Genomic DNA, 22,069 nt, shown 5'->3' on the forward strand with positions numbered 1-22,069 from the left:
TGTGGTCAGTCCATGACACGGTGTCTCTGCTGCTCCTTCCTCTTCACGGGGAAGACTCCTCATACTCTTTCCCTGCTCCAGTGTGGGGTCCTCCAGGAACTTCTCCAGCCTGAGCCCTTCCCTCGGGCAGCAGTTTTTCACAAACTGCTCCAGCACGGGTCCCTTTCCACAGGGTGCAGTCCTTCTCCAGAGTGGGCTCCTCTCTCCACAGCTCCCTCCCAGGACTCTGCTCCAGCCCAGGCTTCCCACGGGGTCACGGCCTCCCTCAGGCATCCACCTGCTCCAGTGTGGGCTCCTCCATGGGCTGCAGGTGGAATCTCTTCTCACAGAAGTCACCCCCGTAGTCCACCCCATAACCAAATCCTTGCCACACAAACCTAATACACTCCTTTAACTCCAGTTTCTCATTACATTTTCTACAGCTCCCTAAACACAGTTATCTCCCAAATGACCACTGGCAGAATGATATCAACACGTTGATTTAATAACAGTGCTAATAGCTTGTTGTGCCTGGCCTGGAGGAGAAATTTGAGATATATAAACACGTCTGAAAAACAAAGGGATCCCTTCCAACACACACGCACCTCATGCTGAGCTTGCAAAATATTTAGGAAGGGAAAACTCAAGTGACTTCTCCTTCAGCAGCACGTGGAAGGGCCCTTCAGAGGATGGTGTATTCCCTCACTACACTGTGCACATCAACACCAGCAACATCAGCATAGAGTTCAGGCACCACTGGCTCAGGCACCTGCAGAACTGTGTGGCCATTGCTGCTCTTCAGAGCTGTTTTCAGGGACCAGAGGAGCTGTGCTGGAGAAGGCCTGTTAGCTGCATCCCACTGCCAGCAGGACTTCATGATGCTGTACCTGTAAGATGGAGAAGCAGGGAAAACACTGGGAATGAGAAACAACCAACACCAAGTTTTACCACAGTCATCTCATATTTTCCTCCTCCATGTGAAGTTCTTTCAGTGACCCTTCTCCTCCTGCCAAATCCTTAGTTTGAATTGGTTCTTTACTCTTCAATATCAGTGATACACCTAATTCAGCTTCTCATACCATAGAGAGTCTAAGATTTGGTACTAAGATTTTCATAGGGGGACACATAATAATGTATGGGCATGCAGTTGTTTGCCAGGATGTCAACTGGGATTGTGGGAAATGGGAAGAATATTGTCTGGCATCCCCTTTTGAAACAGTATGATGGAAGAAAAAAAGTCTGAATATTAAAAGAAATTATGTCTTCATACAAGGAAATGTGCCTTAGATCTTCCCTGTGGATGTTGTGCTCATTTCAGGGAATATCCCACCACTTAGAGGAGAAAGATTACTCCAGAGCAGTCCTGCGCCTTGCAAGGAAGCAGTGGAGCAACAAAATGCAAAGAACAAGTATAATTTTCACAAGAAGGAAACAGAAACAAGTGGGATTTTCAAAAGAAGGAAACAAAAACAAGTGTAATTTTCAAAAGAAGAAAAGAAAGGTTTTGGCCATCAAGGGTTTCATGCAGCAGAACCCAGTGAGGAGATGTGGTAGACGTGAGAACAAGTCTCAGCTTAGTCCAGACTTAAGAGATTTTGGGTAAGATCTGGTTTTCCATGTCTCACTTCCATTTAGCTCTGCAGATCTCCTGTTCAATCACCCACAAAGCACGGGGCTTACATGGCTTGCTGGCAGAGTGAGGGCTGCTTCATGATGTTCTGTCTCTGCAGGTGTGATAAAATGTCAGGAGGTGGCACCTCAGGATATGGCGGAGCACCTGGAAGGACAAAAGGAGTAACAGTAGAACAACTCAATGGCAATGGTTGCAGATAACAGCTTCTGTGCAAGCTCCTGTGCAACAGAAGGATTGTGTCATCTGGATAATATGACCTCTGAAGAAAGGCTGAAAGAAACTGCAGCTATTTAAGCTTAATAAGCCAAGATGAGAGACAGAGATATTTGATTCCAAATATAGGGAGAATATTCTGCAAGGAGGATGGGAAAACAACAGTCTTCCATGTTCATGATGGGTGAAACACATAAACAACAAGTTAAACTTCACCAGGAAAAATAATTCTAGTTCATACAATAGGAAAAATTTCCTGTCAGGGGGATGAAGTACTAGAATAGAATATTTTACCTATTCTGAAAGACTTCTAAGAGGAAAACAGAAGTTAAAGTGACACAGTATAGCTGATCCCATTAAGGGGCAGATGGCTGGATGAACTCAGTGTGTTCTGGCCTCTCACAGCCTGTTTTCCTCTGATAAGAAAACATTTTCCTCTTATAAATAACATGTAGAGAAACTGCCTTTGTTGAAAGTGAAATGTTTTGGAGGAATGTGCTGCCTTGGGTGGAAGTCTGTTGGGATTTTGACTTACATGATTTTGAACTGACTTTTTCAGTTGTTGTTCTGAAACAACAACTTCAATATGGAAAATGAAAATCCAGAAAATGAAAATCCCTTCTTTACCAAGATCCATTTTTTTTCCCTACCACAATTCACACTGACAGAAAGCCTGAAAGGAATTGACAAGACTTTGCAAGTTGGAAAAAAAAACAGGGTGCTTATTTAAGTGGCCCAACTTTACATGCTGAAATTTGAGATTTTGGGTCTTGTAATTTGCTGCTTCCTTACAAAATTTTTTTTTAATTATCACAAAATCTCCTTACCTAATGTAATCATTTCATACAGTAGAATTCCAAAAGACCATCTGCAAGGGAAGAAAACAAAGCAATGTGGAGCATTATGCTGTGACTGGATACGCCTTTGGGACATGAAAATGATACATAAAGGAGCTAAAGAGACAGGTCTGACAGATTTTTAGTTCAAAAATTAAACCCTACACATCTGCCTTGATGCTGGGGGGCTTCCTGAGGAGCCTCTCTGGGGCCTGCCACTTGACTGGCACACCCTGTGTGACCAAGGTGGCACCATGAGCGTGGGTTTCATAGGCCAGACCCAAACCACAGAGCTTGGCAGAGAAGTTGGGATGGAGGAGAACGTTCCTGGCAGCAATATCACCATGGAACAGCTTCTTCTCTTCAAGGTAAGCCTGGAAAGTTGGAAAAGAAACAAAACCACGATCATTTTAAAAGGAAATTTAGTTGATATAAATTTTCACTCAGTTTAAGCTTGTCTTCCATGCTGTGGAGTAGAGGGACACGGTCACCAACATCATGCAAGCACAGTGGGCTCTGTTTTAACAAAGCACACATTCTCAGTGCTTAGGCCAAGAAGACTTAGGCCACCAGGAAGATTTGTGTTGCAATCAAGCAAGAAGGAAAAAAAAAGCAGTAAATGTGAGCAGACTTACCAGGGCTGCTGCAACCTGCTGTCCAACTTCATAAACTTGCCTCTCAGTGAGGTCATAGGGGATCCCATCCATTGCCATTACATCCTAGAGACAAATTTGTTTGGTTCCAACAAGTGACACAGCAGTAGGATAGTGGGGAATGCTTCCTTCTAATCTCATAAAATGAGTACTATCTAATCTTATGCTCCCCCATGTAATTTCACAGTTGGTCATAAATTGACTGAAATGCAGAATCCCAGAATGTGCTGAGTTGGAATTGACCCCTCAGGATCATCAAGTCCAATCCTGGCCCTGCACAGGACACCCCAAAAATGCCTGAGAGCATTGTTCAAACATCTCTTGAACTTAGACAGCCTTGGTGCTGTGCCCACTGCCCTGGGGAGCCTGTTCAGTGCACAACCATTCTCTGTGTGAAAAGCTTTTCCTGATATCCAATCTAAACCTCCCCTGATATCTGGGTTATTGTTTTCAGCTTGGGTTAACATTTCCAATGGACTGCATATTTTCATACTATCAGATCTCATACTTTCAGATTCTTATTCCTCATCAGCAATGGGCAGATATGGAGCCACCATTTACATATGTGAAACTAAGATTGCTTTTCCACCTGTGCATCATTTCATTTTTAGCTATGCTGAATTTCATTTGTTCTTTTTATTAGCCAGTCTCTCAGTCTGGGAATATTCTTCTGCAATTCCTCTGGGTCAGACTTTGCCTTTACTGGCTGGAATCATCAGCAACCATCATCACCTCACTGTCATCCCATTTTCTAGGTTATTAATACATGCAACAATCAGCACCAGGTCCTAGACAGTTGACCTCCCTCTAGTGAAAGTACCAACCTTTCATTCTTATATTCTACTTCTTGCCTTTTAACCAATTAGTTATCATTTAATGACCTTCTCCCTGGTATTGTAACTGCTCTGTTTCCTTAAAAGCATTTGTAGTGGGACATTTATTTCAAACTTTGCAAATTAAGGCTTCTGTATCAATTCTCACTCTAATTCCAGTGCTCTACCTTTCAAGGAGGTCCAATGATATGCAAAGCTGGACTTGGCTTTACAGAAGTGTCAGCTTCTCCAAACTATAGAATATCAATGGAAGAACCCACAAATTCTATTCTAGTTTAGACCTGTGTGGAACTTCTCTGGGGGATGGAAATAGTTTGGACTGATAGAGAGGGATGCATGGAGAGATGAAAAGAATCATCTCTGACTTATGGACTGTGACTTATGGAAAAATATGCACCTAAGGAATTTAAGAAGCTGTTCTGTCATCACTTCTTTTGACTCACCTTCCGACATGTCCACAGAAACGTCAGCAGGTCACCAAGAGATACATCTTCCATGATCATATAAAGTGGGAGTTTGTCTACACAACATCCAACCAGTTCAACAAGGTTCTCGTGATGGCCAAGATCTTGATGGAATTTAATCCTTCCCAGGAAATCCTTTACTTCCTGGAGACTGGCCAGGCCTGGAAGAACAAAAACAAACAAACAGAACAAATGAAAAATACAACAAACAAACCAAACCCACACACAAAAACCAAACAAAGACAACAACAAAAACAAACAGAAGCAGCAAAGAACAGGGTGAGTAGCTTAAAATCAAGATGGTCAGGAATCTTTAATCCTACCAAGACATTCCCATCATTCTGACTAGCTGACATGATACTGAACACAGCTTGTTCTTGCCCAGTAGTGATGGCAAAGTTCTGCCCAGCATCAGAGATGTGTCCCACAGGGGATCCTGACCACGTGCCTCACCTTGTGAGGCTTTCAGCACCACAGTCCTAGTCTTCCCAGAGCTCCCAGTTTCCAGCTGTGCTCTGTAGATGCTCCCACGGCCACCATGTTTTATCAGCTGGAAGGTGCCTGGCAGGAGTTTCTCTCGTGGTATCTGCAGTTCCTTCAGAGTCGGGGATGCAGATTTTAGCAGGCTCTCCACGGATGTCTCACTCAGCTGGATGCAGCCATTCTCTGTTGAGCAGGATTCCTGCTGGTTCTTTTTCTTCACTGACAAAAGCAAATACAGATGATGCACAAAAACAGGAAGATGAACTCTTGCAAAAGGTGGCAATGCTCACCCTTCTATCCTCTTTAATTTTCGCTCCATAGTGTTTTGGAAATCAGGACAAAGCAAGGAACTGTTATTGTACCTTACTTATCCTGGCCTCTGAAAAGGAGAAAGAATTTATCTCCCACTCTATTTGATGAAAGGCAGAATTAGCCTGGAAATTTCTTCTATATTTAACTACATAAACTTTCTAGATCAGACACATTTGTACTTCATTCCTCTGTGCTCAAGCAATGACCATTTTCTTTTATTACCAGCTCTTAGCTGCTCTGAAAGGGACATGCACGGGGTGTTCCCATAAAGGCCTTATCTTTATTCTCAATTATTTCCCTTAATATGGGCTTAAGAGGCCTCTACATACCCAAAATCAGTTCAAAACTGTATATTCATTTCCACACAGCAACACTTTGTACCAACAAAACTTTCCTTACCCCCTGACCAATTCATGTTGTCTCCATAGGAAGTGGGAGAAAGCAGCTTGAAATTACATTTCTTAAATGACAGCATGGAAAAATGGATTAACTAGGTGTGATCTACATCAAAATTACTGCCATTCGTAATTAATTATGTAAAACCCTGTTGATAAATAAATACACCTCACAGCTCTCACGTGTATGTTAAACAGCCTATAAGACATGGGGCTTTAGATTTTCTCAGATCCATCCATTACTGCTGCTATCTATACTCTAGTTCAACCAACCTCTGGTTGAAACCCCTGTTTTTTACCTTGGGGTCCAGATGGTGGGGGGAGTTGCTCCTGCTTTGCTCTCAAGCCTCGACAGTGGAGCCAAAGGATCACGGTGAGCACGATGACAAAAGACCCCACAAGGAGAACTGGGACAACGATCACTTCAGGTTGATATTCCCGCACAACTGCCAGCAGGGAAAGCAAATGGAAAGCCAAGGAATAAGTGGTAACAACCCACCTCAGTAACTTTCAACCCCAAGAGCACGTGTTCCAACCTCTGCTCCTTGGAAGAGCAGCTGGACACTGTTAGTGCTGCCACCCTCTTGTTCAAAACTGCCTGGAATCCCTTATTTAGATGCCTGAATGGAATTGTAGCCATTTGTAAGCACCATCCACCACTGAAACAGAACCAGCGCTGGCAGAGGGACAGCAGGGAATGGGAAGGGTTGGACATTGCTAAGCCATCACAAATACATGTGCAACTCCAGCTCCAGCTCCTTCCAGTAAAATTACATGGAGCATTTTAAAGGAAACAGGGTGTGGGCACCTGCTTTGGGGTTTGACTGGAAGACATTGCAGTCAACAAGGCTCGTGAAGGGAACTATCTCAGGTCCCCAGATTTTGAGGTGGTGCTAATTTTGCACAGGCCAAGACCATATTTCAGTTCCCAAAGATGCCAGAAAGTCATGAAATCAAAATCTCCCAAAACTGGCCCTTTGGGAAGCTGAAGGGAACCTTTAATAACTATTGCACGTCTAATTCAAAGTAGAAATTCTCTAAAATGGCTAAAACTATGTGAGATGAATTCTGCCACAAAGGCTGCATACCCATAGAAGTTTCTCCCCTGAGACACAATGAAAGCTCAATCCCAGCTTTCTGTGTGGGCTGGGATGCAGGTGGAGGAGGGGAAAGGGCTTGGTCCACTTTTTAGCAAAGGTGGACTCCCTCCTCAGCATGTGAAAGCTTTACTATTATAAAAGTTAATAAGCTTTATTATTAAACTATTAATAAGCTTTATTATTACAAAGGAATCTGGGAATCTTACCACACAGCTTGTCATTGCTGCTGCATTCCAGGAGCATTCGTGTGAACCTCTTCACATCCCCTGCCATGTTCAGCTACAAGCAAGGAGGTCTCCAACCTCTGCTTTCTGCACAGAGACAAGGAATAATAACAAAATTTATTAGGAGAATGGATGATTATGAAGCAACAAATGAACAGAATATGCAGCTTTCTACCCCTTCACTAATCATAATAATCTTCACTGAGCACTGAAGTTGTGATAGGGACAGTCTCTGTGGTGCTGCACTGACCATCAGAGGACCTGGACTACTATTTCTAAATTGCAAAAATCAGTGTAGCGAATAGTTTTATGACTGACAGAAAGGCAAGGCATGTACATATAGTCACTGCTTCTTATAAACACTGCCAAAAATGTAAGACTTAACAGCTTCACACATAGTATCCTCCAGAACATTTCATAGGCATTGTGACTTATCCTGCAAGTAATTCTTTTGGGCTATGAGTTTAAGGCAATTAACCTCAATGGCAAATGTTAATTACAATATATGGCATTGGTTTTATGGAATTCAGTGATGGAACATTAAACAAAGTTTGTTCTCATGCTTGAAATTAACGAGTGAAATTATGCTGTATCAGTTGCACAACAGAGGCAGCGGACAGAGGAAAATGGAATATATCTGTGCTTTAAGGTATCACAAAAAGTCTCTTTTCTTTTTTTATTTAATTGGATTGGATTGATATGCCAGCAAATTCAGCTGGTTCCAACCTATAACATATACACACACACACAAATTCTTTCACTCTCACATACACAGAGATAAGAAAGACACATCTGAACAGACATAGAGAAATAGACTTTAGGACCATTAGCCAGCAATCAGCAATCAGCAAAGTCAGCAATCTGAATCATAAACAGTCCAAGCTCCAAGTTTGATTAGAGAAGCCCATTTCCACTCCATGTGTCCCATCCTCTTGTAAAGCTCAGGAAGCAGGAACAGAACTTGTACTCAAAAAGATAATTCTGAGGTGCCTTTCAGTGCTGCTTTTCAGGCTGAGACTAAATGAATTCTCACACTTGGGCTTTTTCTGCAGCTTACTGGTCTAACAGTAACATTACTGCAGTTCTTACATTCCTATGCTCACAACAAGAATTGCAACTCAGAAATCCAATTGTAGCTCAGAAATCCACAGAACTCCCGTTACACATTTAATACCTTTTGCAGTGTACCAGTAGGGGACACATAAAAGTTATGTGGAACTAACATATGGCAGGAAACACATTGACAGTGCTCAGTTACTTATTTTATTATATGAGGACAGTTTGTCAGCGCCAAGCCAGGATAAAGGGGACAAAAACACCTCAAAAGATTCAAATTCAGACTTTGCATTAGAGAATTGGTGCAATTGCAAGTAAGTGCCAGCTGGTTCCACTGGGGTTTTTAGTAGTTTTTTACATACATTGAAATCCACTCCGTGGAATTCACAGCATCACAGAATCATTAAGGTTGGAAAAGACCCCTCGGATCAGCAAGTCCAACAGCCAAGCCAGCACCACCACCATGTTCACCATTAAACCATGTCCTCAAGTGCCTCAGCCACGTGTGGGTTTTAACATTTCCAGTTGTGGGGGCTGCTTAAACCAGTTCAGGAAGCCCAAACATTGAAGGTGAATGCAGCTGAGCTGAATTAAGTGCTCGGCGATGCCAAAAGAAGGGATTACCTCTTCCCTCTGCTTTCTTCTCACTCCTTGTTTTGCTCCCAGCTGTGCAATTGATAATATGGTAAACTGATCCAAACCACTAACCCAGCAGGAAAAATTCACTGTTTCTTTTGCCATGGTGGTTTCCTGCCCTTTTAGTGGTGGTGAATGGCTAATTCATCTCAAGCTGCACTGTGAGACCATTCCCACACAGATCCACAGGCACTGTGTGCCAGCATAACCCTTACTATGATTTATAGAGCCCCCTGTCATTCATTCCCACATGTAAACTGTCCCCTTAGCACTGGCAGAAGCATTCACTGGATCAGGAAGGTGATCTGCCCTAAAATAATCTATTTTCTCTCACATTTTATGGCCTTAAAGTTCTCATCAGGCTCAGTTTATGCTATTTAAAGTGCCAGGACTAAGAGTTAAGAAGCCTGAGTGACAAATACTGTGGTAGAAGACTGAAAAGAAAGAGAAATATCAAGTCTTCCATGTCCATGGAATATATGGGAACAGACACCTGGAATGCTACACATGCAGAAGCTGCCTCCTGCTTGCTCTTGCCATGCTCAGGAAAATAAGATGTACATAATCACAGTAAATAAGACAGCTTTGCCACTGAACATGTCTGACCTGTGAACTAACAGCAGTTCCCACCATCAGTGCAAATGTGTAAATCCTTGTGCAATGATTAGCTACTCTGCCCAAAGAAACAGCTGGCTAATTTGATATGACAAAAATAAAGGCCAAGACTCATTTGGATCTTCATTTAAAACGTGCTATGAGCTGATATGGAAATAATGCAGTTATTTCTCCAGACTTCCTATCCCACATTAACTGCACACTGCTTTATTATAAAAGTATTCTTACACTTGTTCTCCATGCACTAATCGTGAGGACCAACTGGAATATAACTAAGGAACAGCTGAGCAGTTCCCCACTTCAGTCCAGCATATTGCCTGACTGATAAAAGACAAAATAAATCCTTTAACCACGATGCTTTCTACTTAATTTCTTGCAGTGGCAGAACCTTACTCCCAAGCTTTTTTCCAGTCACCATTTATTATTTTATTTTATTATTTTCCTCCTCTTTTACATGACCTTTGAACATGGGCACCAGTCAAGGCTCAGGCAACTGCTCTGCACAAGTGCAGTGTCCTCCTGGCTGAAAGGGAATTCCGGGAACCACCACTGAACGGGAGAGAAGAGGGAGAAGAAAAGTGCCATGAAAGAGCAAACAGAGGTTTCTTCCCTTGCCATGTCCCCCTTTTACTAAAAGCAGCATCCAAAGCAAACAAAAAACAAGTCTGACAGGTTTCAAGACCAACAGCTTGATGCAAAAAGCTCTGCATTTGTTAGACCACATATTCTGTTTCTTTTGCCTTCAGAGGACTTGAGGGACTGTTTCCAACAGCCTGGCAGATCATGAGACCTTTGCAAGGTTTCCCTGGCCCGTGGAGCCACCTCATCTCTCACTGCAAGGGTTACCTGGGGGTTACCAAGCAGCACCTTCAACCGTGTTGGGCAAAAGGGGAAAAAAATGGGAAATTCTGACCAGTCAGCCCAGATTATAACACACCTCTGTCCTTGTGACCAAGGATTACAAAAATGTGGCTGGCTGTACTGGTTGTACCACTCAGCTATAAAGATTTAGTTGTATAACTCACTTTTGAAACAGCTGGGAGCTGTAACGCCCTGTAAGAAAACAAAGTGTTTCAAAAATCACCTACAGTGACAAAAGGTTTTCTCTTGGTCCAAAATTAGAAGCAGTACTTGAACATCAAACCCACGCCAGCTGCTACGGAAGCCCAGCAAGGGAGTGAAAGAAAATTAGGCTGACCACTTCTGAAGAGCCAGACCACGGAGAAAACAGCAAATAATGAGGTCCATGCTGCTATTGGAGCAGGTGGATTATTTAGGGCCAACTTGGCTCCTTTTCAATACAGCAGAAAAACTCAGATCATCTCACAAAAATTTATTTATATGTGCCTTGTAAGGAATTCTAAGTACAGCAATGCTACCTGAATCACCTGAATGGTGATTAAGACAAAAATATTTTTTCCTAATGCAGACACGGCCTGTTATGGTTTCTGAAAAATTAACATGTATCTTAATTACACTGCCCCTGAATTAAGACCACAAAAAGTAACTGCTCAAAGATAATCTGCAAAATAATTTAAAATAATAATAATAAAAAAAAAGTTGAGGAATACATTAACCTGAAGCCCTCAGAGCTTGGGATTGAAAAGCCTAGAGGCTAAACTCCCAACAGCACAGTTTTACCTATGACTTCCTTTCGTGAAGTCAAAATCATACATTACTTTTGGAAATGCCTCCTTACAGACTGAACTCTGATTTTGCTGGGAGCTGCTGGTACTAAGCCTGTACCAAACCCTAACACAGACTCAATACAGATATTCTGAATAGCTGTGACAGCAAAAGCTGTGACAGAATATAATAATAAAGGATTTTTTTCCAAAGGATCATGCATACACGTAGCTCTTGTTGTAAAAAACCTGCTGTGTGATAAAAATATTGCATAACATCACATTGCTGCTTAATGGCTTAAGAAATGGAAGATTAATCTGCTTTCATAAATTCACAGCCACCTGAACCTGTGTACACAACTTTAGCTTCACAGTTTCCCAAGTTTTGGATGTTTCTGGGTGGATTTAACATGGATTTTGTTTATAATTTAATTTTTGCTCATGCAAACAGGTAAACACAGGAAAATGTACAGATATCTGCACCACTTTGGATTAGAGTTCACTGCCTCACAATCAAGCACCAGTGATGGAAGTAAAATGCTAATTAGTTCTGAATTCAGCCCTAGGCATGTATTACTTAACCAAACACTGAACATATTTATCCACACATGCATAGCATCACTCTGCACTGTTTCAGTGAACTGAGACTAATTTTATATGAAACTTAATTACTTTGTTAATTTCTTCCTGTTTAAAAAGTGCCCATAAGCTATTTTGTTCAAATCAACCTGCGTGTATAGGACATACCTCTCTTATTTTTTTCCTCAAACCCCAATACCATCATGATCAGAGAAATTTATAAGTAACTTCAATACAAGGAATAAGAACATAAATATACAGATATACACATATATATATATGGTATACACATATATCCACAGACATCTAGACTTCGTGGTACAGCTATATTCTAATTCAGGTCACATTCACGTTACTAAAAGCCTTTTTAAAAAATAAATAGTCATTAACTGCTCCTCCAGAAGTGTTTTCTCTCACTCACCTGGATTGCACCACTTCTCTTGCCCCGCAGTAGTCTTTTCCTGCTGCTGGTTCCCAGTTTGTTTGAGGCCACTCCTAATGAAGCTGATGATTACCTTGGTGTGGTTGTAATTCTCATGACTAAGTTCCTCCTTCACTGATTTTTCTGCCCCAGACCCGCCCAGCTTCAGTTCTTTTCTTCCCAAGGTCTTCTCAGCTGTCTCCCCAGGGATGTCCAACACACAGCTGACAGGCAGGGTCACACTTGCCAAACGGGTCTGCCTGCTCCTGCAGCGGGTACAGAGACAGGCAGAGTCCTCAGGCACCGACCTGGAGTGTGACTGGAAAGGCAGACAAACCCAGGTCAAGAGGGAGAGGTTTATTACGTTATTATTTAAGGTAATAAACAGAAATCGGGCGCTTCCAGTCACAGGTTCACGTTCAGAAAAAATGGGTTCTCGGAGCAGAAAATCCATATAAAACCCCTAAGATTCCACGTGCTGAAAAAGCATCAGGGACACAATCTGCAAGTGAAGAAAGAGATAAAAAGGTTAATAATATCAAAACATGCTACAAGAGACAGCAGGAATGCTGGCTTTCCTCACATTCTGCCTTGCCCCTTGGTACTCCTCCTGCTCAGGCTGGCCAGGGATTCTGCCAGCATTTTCCAGCCCTGCCATCAGCTCTGCCCTGCCCTTTCCTCACACCATCCTGAGCTCCCAGACCAGACAATATTCCTGAACTTGCCCTCTGACTTTTTCCTGCCATGATGCCCTTGGGGTCTGTTGTGCTGTGCTGGTGCCCTCAGCAGCGATGGGGTGTGATCTTCTCAGCATTTTAGTGCTGGGGACTTTCTTCTGCAAGTCCCAGCTCTTGGCCTGCCCTCCCCTGTGTGAGGAGTTCCAGATTCCTGAGTCCTGATTATATGAGTCTACACAAGATTATTTGCTTGCCTACTCCAGGCAGTTGTATTCCAAGAGTGAACAACTGTTGAGAGACAAACTTCATGCCACAGTCAACAGCAGGATGCAGGTGGCTTTGGGAAGAGGCAGAAGTTGATATGATCTCTGCCAACTGCTTCAGCAAAACTCACCTACTCCTGTTAACACTCTGGGGCTGCATATAATTATGTTGTTGGGGGAAAATCTGAGTTGTGGCAGAGTCAATAGCTTTAGATACCAAAAGACAATAGCTAATTTATCCATAAGAGAGACTGCATATGAATATATTTGTACACCAGTACATCCTAAACTTCCCTCTGGCATTACTCTTCCAGTTGGCATTCACTACCTACATGTGCAAAATGGTGAAAACCAGGAGTAGTTTCTTAATTGCTTCATCTGTCTACAGAAGTGGGCAAAATAGTATTAGTGAAATAGTCCTGTGATGTGGACTTCCATCCCCTGAGAAACCAGGAGGGACACCTTCTAGACTGAAAATCTTCTTGAGTTCAAAACATCACTGCACCTGCACAGTGTAGGCTCAGACTCTGGTTTCAGCATTCCTCTCATTCTGGCACTAACTTGCATTGACTCTGCAGTATTTTCTCCATGAAGGAGCAGGGGATCTGACTTATTCTGCATCAAAAAGTGGCTAAAACGCAAAGGACAGTTCCCCATTTAAATGAGTTCTTTACTGAAATACATTCCACAGGCATCTTCCCCGGGGGCACCTGGAAAAACTTATCCAGATCCCTGTTTACAAATACGATAAACAAAAATCTTCCTCCTTCTTTCAGTTTCTACCCCTCCCCACTGTGGAAGAGAGTGTGGGAAGGCAAAGGGTTAATATTCAGATAAGCATGTGCAAAGCAGCAATCACTGCTGCTTTTAATTCCCCCCATCGATCTCTCTGTTGTGTTCCCAGTCTGACTGGTTGGATAAGATATTTTAATGAGTTTAAGATAATATAGTTCAGAGTTCAAACCTCAGAATTATACAATCTTCCTCACTCATCCACAAGCCTCTCCCCCTGTTCAGTGAAGTGACAGAAGTCATTTATTGTGCTGTGAAAAGCAAACATTTCCTGCTGTGGTTTGTATTGCCTGTGCATCCACAAAGAACACACTGCCTGTTTAACTGCCCCTGTCCTTCTCTCTGCTTTTTCCTTGAACAATTATGATTAAATGCACTGAAAGGCAGTAGACTGGCAGCTCTATTAACATACCCATCCTCTTTATCTCCAAGACAGCTTTAGCACACCTAGGAACCATCCAAACCACACACAGATGGGGTTCTGGGACCAAGCAGCAATTCAACCACAAACCATTCAGTCTTTGTCCTGTGGGGGGGACAGTTAATTAAAATTAGCACAGGGGTGCTAATTTTGCAGTTCAGCTTCCAGAACTAAGCATGCTCCAAGTAACTGCTGCTGGACCAGAAAAAAAACAAACTTCAGGTGAAAGGATCCCCTTGTTAAATGTCATTGTGGTGTTCACTTTTATTTCAGTAATTTAGAGGCTGTGAGGTCTCTGACTTACTTTCACGCTCTAATGTCAGACTTAAAACCGTGGCTTAAACCTGATGGACTGGGACTGATCTTTTGGTCAACCTAAGCCCACAGAGGGGTAAAATCCCAGAAGATAAGGAGCTTTCTCTTTCTTTCTTTCTTTTCTTTCTTTTTTCTTTCTTTCTCTCTTTACCTTTCTTTCTTTTGGTTTTTCTTTTTCTTTCTTTCTTTTTCTTTCCCTTTCTCTTTTCCTTTCTTTCTTTCTCTTTTTCTTTTCTTTCTTTTTCTTTCTTTGTTTTTCTTTCTTTTCTTTTCTTTCTTTCCTTTTTTTCTTTCTTTCTTTCTCTCTCTCTCTCTTCCTCTTTAATTCATCTCTTTCTTTCTCTCTCCCTTTTTATCTTACCCTTTTATCCAAACCACACTGCCATGTGCTTATATAGTATGTCAGGGACTCACAAACCAATTTCCAAGCCAAGTGTGTAATTTACTAATAAAATTCAGTGAGTTTTTTGTGGACCCTCCGGCTTTTGTCGTTCCTTTGACCACAGGCATTTACAAACCTTGGGTGCTCCCTTCCCCTTAAGGGTGGGACATCACAAGAGGTTGAAAGGCTCGGAACCTTTTTGTTTCTGCAAGCCAGCCATTAATCCCTGACTGGGGTAAGAATCAGAACGAATGATCTAAAAGTGAAAACAAGAAACCTTCCCATCATCATCCCAAGTCTCTGTTCTGCCTCATGAGCTTTGCCTCTCAAGATAGCAGGTCTTCTTAAATGAGAAAAATTAATTAGCCTATTTAATGTCTAAATTTTTTTTTCTTGAAAATGGCAATTCTAGTGTGATTTTCAGTTCATCCCTGCAGTTGTTATTTAAAATTTCCAAAGGAGCAAAGCCTAGAAAGGGGTAGGAATTACATGAAAAGAAATAAAGAAAAAAATAGCTTCTCCATATAAAACTGAAATGACTGAATGATTATGCATCAATTTTCATCAGCCAGGTGAAGGCTCAGTAGTTTGCCAGCACTTCCTCTCTATTCAGGGGTTTGGCACTTTTTTTCTTTTTGTTAAATATATAAATTTTCCTCTTAAGTTGCTGCTCTTCACCACCCCATTTTCACTCTGTTCACGTTTTTCAGTGAGAACCCAACAGCTCCTCCTGGCAAAACCTGACCTCTAATGACCTAAACACCCAGTACCTGTGCCTCAGACAGCTGGCAGTGAGAGTGTCTGGGGAAATAAAAGACTGTAACAACATAACAAGGATTTTACTCAACTGATTTTGAACCCCAGCAAAACTTTAGCAACAAAATGCTCATAAATTACACAGCGTTCATGTAACTTGGGGGAATAAATACTTCATTTTGTTTCTTTTGGTGAGTTGTCACCAGTTGTCAGTGAAATGAGTGGTGATTGCAAGAGATGAGCAAGTTTACTGCATGATGAGAATACTAATATATCAAATAATTTAAAAACAGGACAGAGTTTGCGTTGGTGGATGAAAAAGGAGAACGAGAGACAGCCCAAACCATTTAAGGTTTGGACATTGATCTGGAATGGGATGTGATTTGGGGCATGGACAATTCAGGGAAGGTAATTCCTAATATCAGCAAACTCTTCTCAAACTTTGAGTCTTGTTGCTCATTCTCCAGAAAATTTCTAACTTGATTTTGCCTAGTCCTGCAAACACCTTCTCCAATTTTTTTTTTTTTAATAAAGGCAAAGATAACAGAATCGTAGAACTGTTTGGGAGGGGGTCTTCAAAGACCATCCAGCTCCAACCCCTCTGCCGTGGGCAGGGACACCTTCCACCAGCCCAGGTTGCTCAGAGCCCCATCCAGCCTGACCCTGAACCCTTCCAGGGATGGGGCAGCCACAGCTTCTCTGGGCAACCTGTGCCAGGATCTCACCACCCTCATTGTAAAGTATTTCTTCCTTATGTCTCATCTAAACCAACTCTCTTCTGTAAAGCTGTAAAGCTGTCTCTCCTTGTCCTATCACTGTAGGCCCCGAAGTCTCTCTCCATCATGCTGGCAGGGAGATAATGTTACCAAAAATCCTCGGGAAGAAATGAAATGCTCCAACACTATCTTTTAAGTGTTAGTGAGCCAGGCATTACTTGATTCTGGCCAGAGACATGCAGCGGATCATTCCAACCACGTGTGTTCCTTTGAAGACTTTTCACTTGCTTATACACTCCAGTAAACAAAGAAATTGATGTTTATTGTTTCTAAGTTACACAGTTCTCTTCATTTGATTAGTATTCTATCCTTTATTGGCTAATTTGGTCTGCATTCTTTGGTCCTCTTATCATTCTTCCTCAGACAAGTCTCCAACTCGCAGGCTGTAATGTTTTTGTTAATCAATCCCCTCTGCATCTTCTGGTTGCTCCAACATGGACCATAAATTTAAGATCCCAGATGTCCAGCCCTGAACTCCCTCAAGCTTTATTTATTGAAGCTCATCAGAGCCAGTCCAGAGAAACTCAAAAGCTTCGGTTGTTTTAAAGATCACACCAATTCAGGAGCCTGTGGGAAAGAAACCCAGCTGCCCGCTACCATTAGCTAAAAATTTAAGAAAATATTTAGGAAAGTTATGTCATTTCCAACAGGGCATCCACAGCACCTCGCGGCAATCCGCTCCAGCGCCTCACCACCCTCACTGTGAAGTATTTATTATTACCTAACCTAAACGCACCCTAAAACTGCTGCTCCCTGTCCTGCCACTGCAGCCCCCGCCCTGAAGCCTCTCTCCATCACGCAGGCGGGGGAGGTAAAAACTCCCTGAGAAAAGAAGCAGGAGAACAGCTTGCAAACTTTAAAGGGACAAGATGCAACTTCTCGGTTGCTTTCAGGAAAACCCCCTGAAACCGCAACCAAGCGTCGCCGCGGCTTCGCTGCCCGGCCGTGCCGCGGCGATGGGGGGCGGCTGAGGGGCCGTGAGCCGGAGCCGGCTGCGCTGCAAGGGGGGCTGGCGGGGCATCGAGCCGGCACACGGAGCCGCGACACGGAGCCGGGACACAGCCCGGGCACGGAGCCGGGACACAGCCCGGGCACGGAGCCGGGACACAGCTCGGGAACGCAGCCGGGACACAGCTCGGGAACGCAGCCGGGACGCAGCCCGGGCACGGAGCCGCGGAGCGCCGCGCCGCCCTCCCTTTCCCCTCCGCGGGCCGCCCACCTCCTCACCCTGTGCTCGTGAAACACAGAATCAAGCGCACGCGGTGGCGGCGCCGCCGGCAGCGCACGACGGGCCCGGCTGATGGGCGGGTTGTTGGTGTCCCGTCGCCGCCCGCTCCGGTCCCCGCCCCGGGTGAGGCGGGGCGGCCGCGGCTCCGCCCGGGCCCTTGAGGGCGGGCGGTGACCGGGGTGGGTCGGGCTTGTTCCCGGCCTCGCCGGGCGGTCACAGCGTGCCCAGAGTGTGTGGTAAAAGCGGGGGGTTGCGGTTTGTAAGGTCTCTGGCGTACAGGGCTCGCCGGCGCGCAGTTACGCCATGGGAGTGGTTGTGTGAAGCGGCGCCCGAGCGCTCCAGCGTCTGTGAGGTTTGGCACCGCTTGGAAACGCTGTGGGGCCATTGCAAACAGTCCAGTGCGTCCCTTCCACGTTTAGCGGCAATAAAAAAGCAGAAAACACCCCCCCACTCACACTGAGTTTCTGACAAAAACTGTGCCTGCTATGTGATGTCTGTAGTTACTGCAGTGACCCTCTTCCATCTCCTCCGTCATAGTTCCATCCCATCCGTCGGTGGTTTTCAGAGAATTAAATTAAAGGCAATGCTTTGTGTCGCGTTGTCGGCTCTATAACTACGTCTTTGTTTTTGCCCCGAGCGCTTTTACATCCTGAAATTTCACTCCCTACAACTTAAAGGTCAGGAAATCGTAAGCACTTACGCGGTGACAGAACTGAAGAGTATTTACTTACCTGGCTGGAGCCTGAAAGGGTGAAATACTGGTTATAAATGGGGATTTTACAACTCACTGAAAATTAGGAATTGCCCCTGGCCAGAGTATTTGGGAGAGAAGCTTGAAGACAACTGTAACGGAGTGACAGGGGAAGTTTTCTAATGAAGTGTTTGACACAGTGATCCTTGTCATTACTGACACCAAAAATCTTTATTTGGCACAAACAACAGCATATTTGAATATAATTCTACTTAAATTAATTTCAAAATGGATGGAAAATAATATGCAGCATACAGGTGACGGCCAGTAACTTCAAGGTCAGATTCCTGCTGAATTCACATGTAAATTTGAAATGTATATGCCTTTTTTTTTTAATTTAGTGCAATGTTACTTTCTCTCAGCTGTGAAAATAACTCACTTTAGAGTAAAATAAAGTTTGAAATTCCTGGTTTCCTTGTAGATGGCTGAAGCAGAATCTCAGGAAGAAAACTGTGAAAACTCAATAAAGAAGATGGAGAAGTGCAACAAGGACTTAGAAAACCTTCTGGAGGAAATGGAAAAAACAACAGGTATAGATCTTTATTAAGAATTTTACAGATTTGTATACTAGAGTGAAGACACTGAAGGTTTATTATTTATATTTATTCTGTAAACTTCCTTGCGGTAGAAATATAAGTGGAAACAATCACCATCAGCTAATGCCCTAATATTCTTAATTGTGAAAAAGCATGTAAACAAAAGTTTCAGGTGGCTCAGAATTAAAAATCAATAAGTGATGGATGCTTAGTTTAAAACAGAAATACTACTAAGGTATTTAATGTACAAGTATTAAAACTTAGTATGTAAAATGAGACTTAATTCTGAAAAACATTGGGATAGATACATAGCACCTCTCAGGTTTAATTCCTCAGCTACAATAAAGACTGCTCTGCAAATTTAATCTTAGTCCTGTTTGTACAGAGAGGACTGCATATTGCTCCCCATGCTCTGCAACATTTCTATCAGAAACTGTGTGCTGCTAACAAGAACTGTTAAACTTTTTGTAAGTAAACAATTCATGAGTGCCATTGCAAACTACCATCACTTCTGGATAAAACAAAAGGGCAATTGTGGCTTAAGTGCTAAAACTATTTGCTCACCTTTACCAGATATACTCATTATTTCAAAATCAATTTCACTATTTAAGTTACTCATTATTTGAAGATCAAGATTTCATTGTTTAAGTTGTTATTAAAACCTTTTCTCTCTCTGTTGTGGTCTCCTTGATCTTAGTCTTCCTCACCTAACAGGAGCCTCCTGGCTCTAACTGGTCTGGAGAGAGGACTCCTTATATAATATTCATGTATTTTAAACCAGTCTCTTTGATTGCCTGTTTTGTTGTAATTTTTAGGTGAAGTGTGTATTAGTGAAATTATTTCATCATTTACATCACTGTACTTCTGTTATGAAGCATTTTGAGACATTCATAAAGTAATACTGACCAGCCTCTTTAAACTCGAGTGTTACTACAGGCAGTTTCCACTTTATTTTGCAGCAAGCCTTCCCTGACTGATAAATAATTCACATCCTATTTTCATTTATTAAATCAGCCACTGCTTTTTTTTTAAGCCAAAATTCCTGGCTTAGTGATGTCTGTTGGGTTTGTAGTTCGTGCAGCCTGGATGACCTACGACATCGTAACCATCCACACCAACCCAGACCTGGCCAACTCCATGAAGCACCTGGAAGATGCCTTCCTGAGGTGCAAAGAACAGGTGGGGAGGAAGTGGCAAGAGGTGCTAAAGGAATCCAAAGGCGAAGAGGAATAAATTGAATTCTCGCATGCTGGCAGAACCTTGGGAAATCGCTCCGTTTATTTGCCGGCCACGGAGGTTTCACAGCCACTGTGGAAAAGGGATTGGCTTTCACCGTGCTAAGAACTTATAAGTAAACATCTAGGGAAGTATTTAATGAGATTACACAGATATATTATTGAAGGCAAAAGGTAACAGTGTGCCTATTTCTGTGAGGCCCATCAGTAACCCCTGCAGTGTTTGCACACACCATTCACACACCTTCTGTGCCTTTCTTCCTGGAAGTTCACACTCGCTTCATCCTCAGTATAACCAGAATTCTCTGAGACCTGAGCACACTGTGGGTGGGGAGCAGGGCTGGTGTAGTGGACCATCACAGTGGTATCATACGAGCCCACCACACCTTTCAAGGAAAACTGAGGAATTACTTACTTTTCCAAATGAAAAACAGGTGACACTCTAGACTGAGTTAGGTGGATGTACAATTGCCATCTAGGTGTTCAGTTCCAGAGTTTTATTATTCAGGTAGCTCATCTGTAGGTGTTCCATTTTGTTTCACTGGATTTTTAACCATTTCTTTGAACTGGTTTTCCCAGAAAGATTGTTCTTCTCAAACCCTCTGAAGGGTAGCACGACTTACTTAAGTAAAATTTTTTTACCATTAGAGACTGTGGTGCGTGTGGTGGGATTGCTGCAGAAACCAAACCAGGTTATAAAACATGCTTTCCTCTATATATTCCTACTGTGCAAATATAAAAAAAAGGACAAAAAATATTACTTTTTAAGTGGATTGAGAGCACCACCTCGTGGCTTGCAGTTGTACATAAATATTTTATCTGAGATGGAAGTCAGTGCAACAAGTTTTAAGGAGGATCTTCCCTTGCATTCAAATCTGTCTCTTTTAACTAGAAAGTAAGAACCATGTAGCAAGTATCTCCACCTCCCCTGAAGAGGTAATGATTGAAATCCCATCTAAATGATCTATCAAAAGTTTGCTGATTTTTAGACTATGTATTTTTTTGAGATTGGTTGATCCCATTTCACACAATGTTTATCCATTGAAGTGAAAAATAATTTATTTTTTTTAATGCTACCAAATATTTCTAGAGGTACAAATGGTAAAGAACAAACTTTGAACTCTGCTCTTGACTTTTCAAATGGGTTTTCACTGCAACCCAAGTAGGGCAAAATGGCAGAGCTGCACGAGGAAACTCACACTTTGATTCACCTCTGGAGGGTTTTTAATGGCATGTTGTCACTTTGGTACCTTTCACTACATTGCCTTCACTCCTTAATTCTGTATTAAAAAATTAGAAAGGCTCAAGAAGAGTAGCTGTTTTAGCTTTTTGCATAAATTCAGAATTTCAGTGCAGCCATTTTTCCTGAAATGTGATTTTACCCGTGGATTGAGTTCTGCTGGTACCTAGAAAAATTCTCCTCAGGGAGTTAAATAGTGGCTGAAGAGGACACATGAAATCTTCCCAGCTATAGAAACAGGGAGAATTTCTATATTCCAGGACACATACAGGCATGTTGACATACTAGTTAGAGCACGTTGGTTTAGTGGCTGTTTAAGCTCACATGCCAAATTTGGGATACATCCCATGGTTGTGAAATTGCTGGGATTTTAATTTTACACACAGTTTGTTGTATACACCAACATGACATTACACAGAATATTTTAAAGGGAGAAGGGCAAGACTCAGAAGAAAACTGTTAACAGCACTTCCAAATCATGGACAAAAATGTGAGTATTGTATAATGTAAGTGAAAATAATTGGCTACACCAACACAATGAGCAGAAAGCGCAGAACAGGAACCTTGGACACAAACTGGCTGCTACAGATACACTGTACAAAGCATATTTTGACTCACCACCAAACTGCTGTTACTTAAC

At 42.6% G+C, this 22,069-nt stretch overlaps 2 protein-coding genes across 11 annotated transcripts; one reads left to right on the forward strand and one right to left on the reverse strand.

Moving 5' to 3' along the window:
- Window positions 1–466: 466 nt before the first annotated feature.
- STYK1 (serine/threonine/tyrosine kinase 1) lies at window positions 467–17,781 on the reverse strand. Of its 4 annotated transcripts, none has more exons than XM_027693493.1 (11): window positions 17,667–17,781; window positions 12,058–12,376; window positions 7,108–7,212; window positions 6,101–6,247; window positions 5,065–5,313; window positions 4,591–4,772; window positions 3,297–3,380; window positions 2,827–3,035; window positions 2,653–2,693; window positions 1,660–1,756; window positions 467–866 (listed from the first exon to the last, which is right to left on the reverse strand). In XM_027693493.1, exons 3-11 carry the CDS (start codon window positions 7,172–7,174, stop codon window positions 662–664), a joined length of 1,281 nt encoding a protein of 426 aa, XP_027549294.1. In that variant the 5' UTR covers window positions 7,175–7,212; window positions 12,058–12,376; window positions 17,667–17,781; the 3' UTR covers window positions 467–661. The 4 variants fall into 4 exon arrangements, with proteins under 4 accessions (XP_027549294.1, XP_027549296.1, XP_027549295.1 ...); XM_027693495.1 differs by having other exon boundaries at window positions 12,058–12,323; window positions 17,667–17,752; XM_027693494.1 differs by lacking the exon at window positions 17,667–17,781 and having other exon boundaries at window positions 12,058–12,841.
- Window positions 17,716–20,836, forward strand: SYCE3 (synaptonemal complex central element protein 3). 7 transcript variants are annotated; one of them, XM_027693502.1, is made up of 3 exons: window positions 17,716–17,790; window positions 18,840–18,948; window positions 20,027–20,836. In XM_027693502.1, exons 1-3 carry the CDS (start codon window positions 17,740–17,742, stop codon window positions 20,185–20,187), a joined length of 321 nt encoding a protein of 106 aa, XP_027549303.1. In that variant the 5' UTR covers window positions 17,716–17,739; the 3' UTR covers window positions 20,188–20,836. The 7 variants fall into 7 exon arrangements, with proteins under 7 accessions (XP_027549303.1, XP_027549305.1, XP_027549306.1 ...); XM_027693504.1 differs by lacking the exon at window positions 17,716–17,790 and adding an exon at window positions 17,797–18,019; XM_027693505.1 differs by lacking the exon at window positions 17,716–17,790 and adding an exon at window positions 17,798–17,903.
- The last annotated feature ends 1,233 nt before the right edge of the window (window positions 20,837–22,069 follow it).

The sequence above is a fragment of the Neopelma chrysocephalum genome, unplaced genomic scaffold (assembly GCF_003984885.1).
Source record: "Neopelma chrysocephalum unplaced genomic scaffold, ASM398488v2 Primary Assembly neopelma1_92, whole genome shotgun sequence".
In the NCBI taxonomy this organism is placed as follows: Eukaryota; Metazoa; Chordata; class Aves; order Passeriformes; family Pipridae; genus Neopelma; species Neopelma chrysocephalum.

Bases quoted from the DNA above. Each gene is read 5' to 3' on its own strand.
- SYCE3 (XM_027693502.1), top strand. From the start codon at position 17,740: ATGGGCGGGTTGTTGGTGTCCCGTCGCCGCCCGCTCCGGTCCCCGCCC. The intron at 17,791-18,839 runs GTGAGGCGGGGC...GTTTCCTTGTAG, and splicing joins CGCTCCGGTCCCCGCCCCGG to ATGGCTGAAGCAGAATCTCA. The intron at 18,949-20,026 runs GTATAGATCTTT...TTGGGTTTGTAG, and splicing joins GGAAATGGAAAAAACAACAG to TTCGTGCAGCCTGGATGACC.
- STYK1 (XM_027693493.1), bottom strand. From the start codon at position 7,174: ATGGCAGGGGATGTGAAGAGGTTCACACGAATGCTCCTGGAATGCAGC. The intron at 6,248-7,107 runs GTAAGATTCCCA...CCCTGCTGGCAG, and splicing joins CAGCAATGACAAGCTGTGTG to TTGTGCGGGAATATCAACCT. The intron at 2,694-2,826 runs GTAGGGTTTAAT...CTTCCCTTGCAG, and splicing joins CCCAGCATCAAGGCAGATGT to ATGGTCTTTTGGAATTCTAC.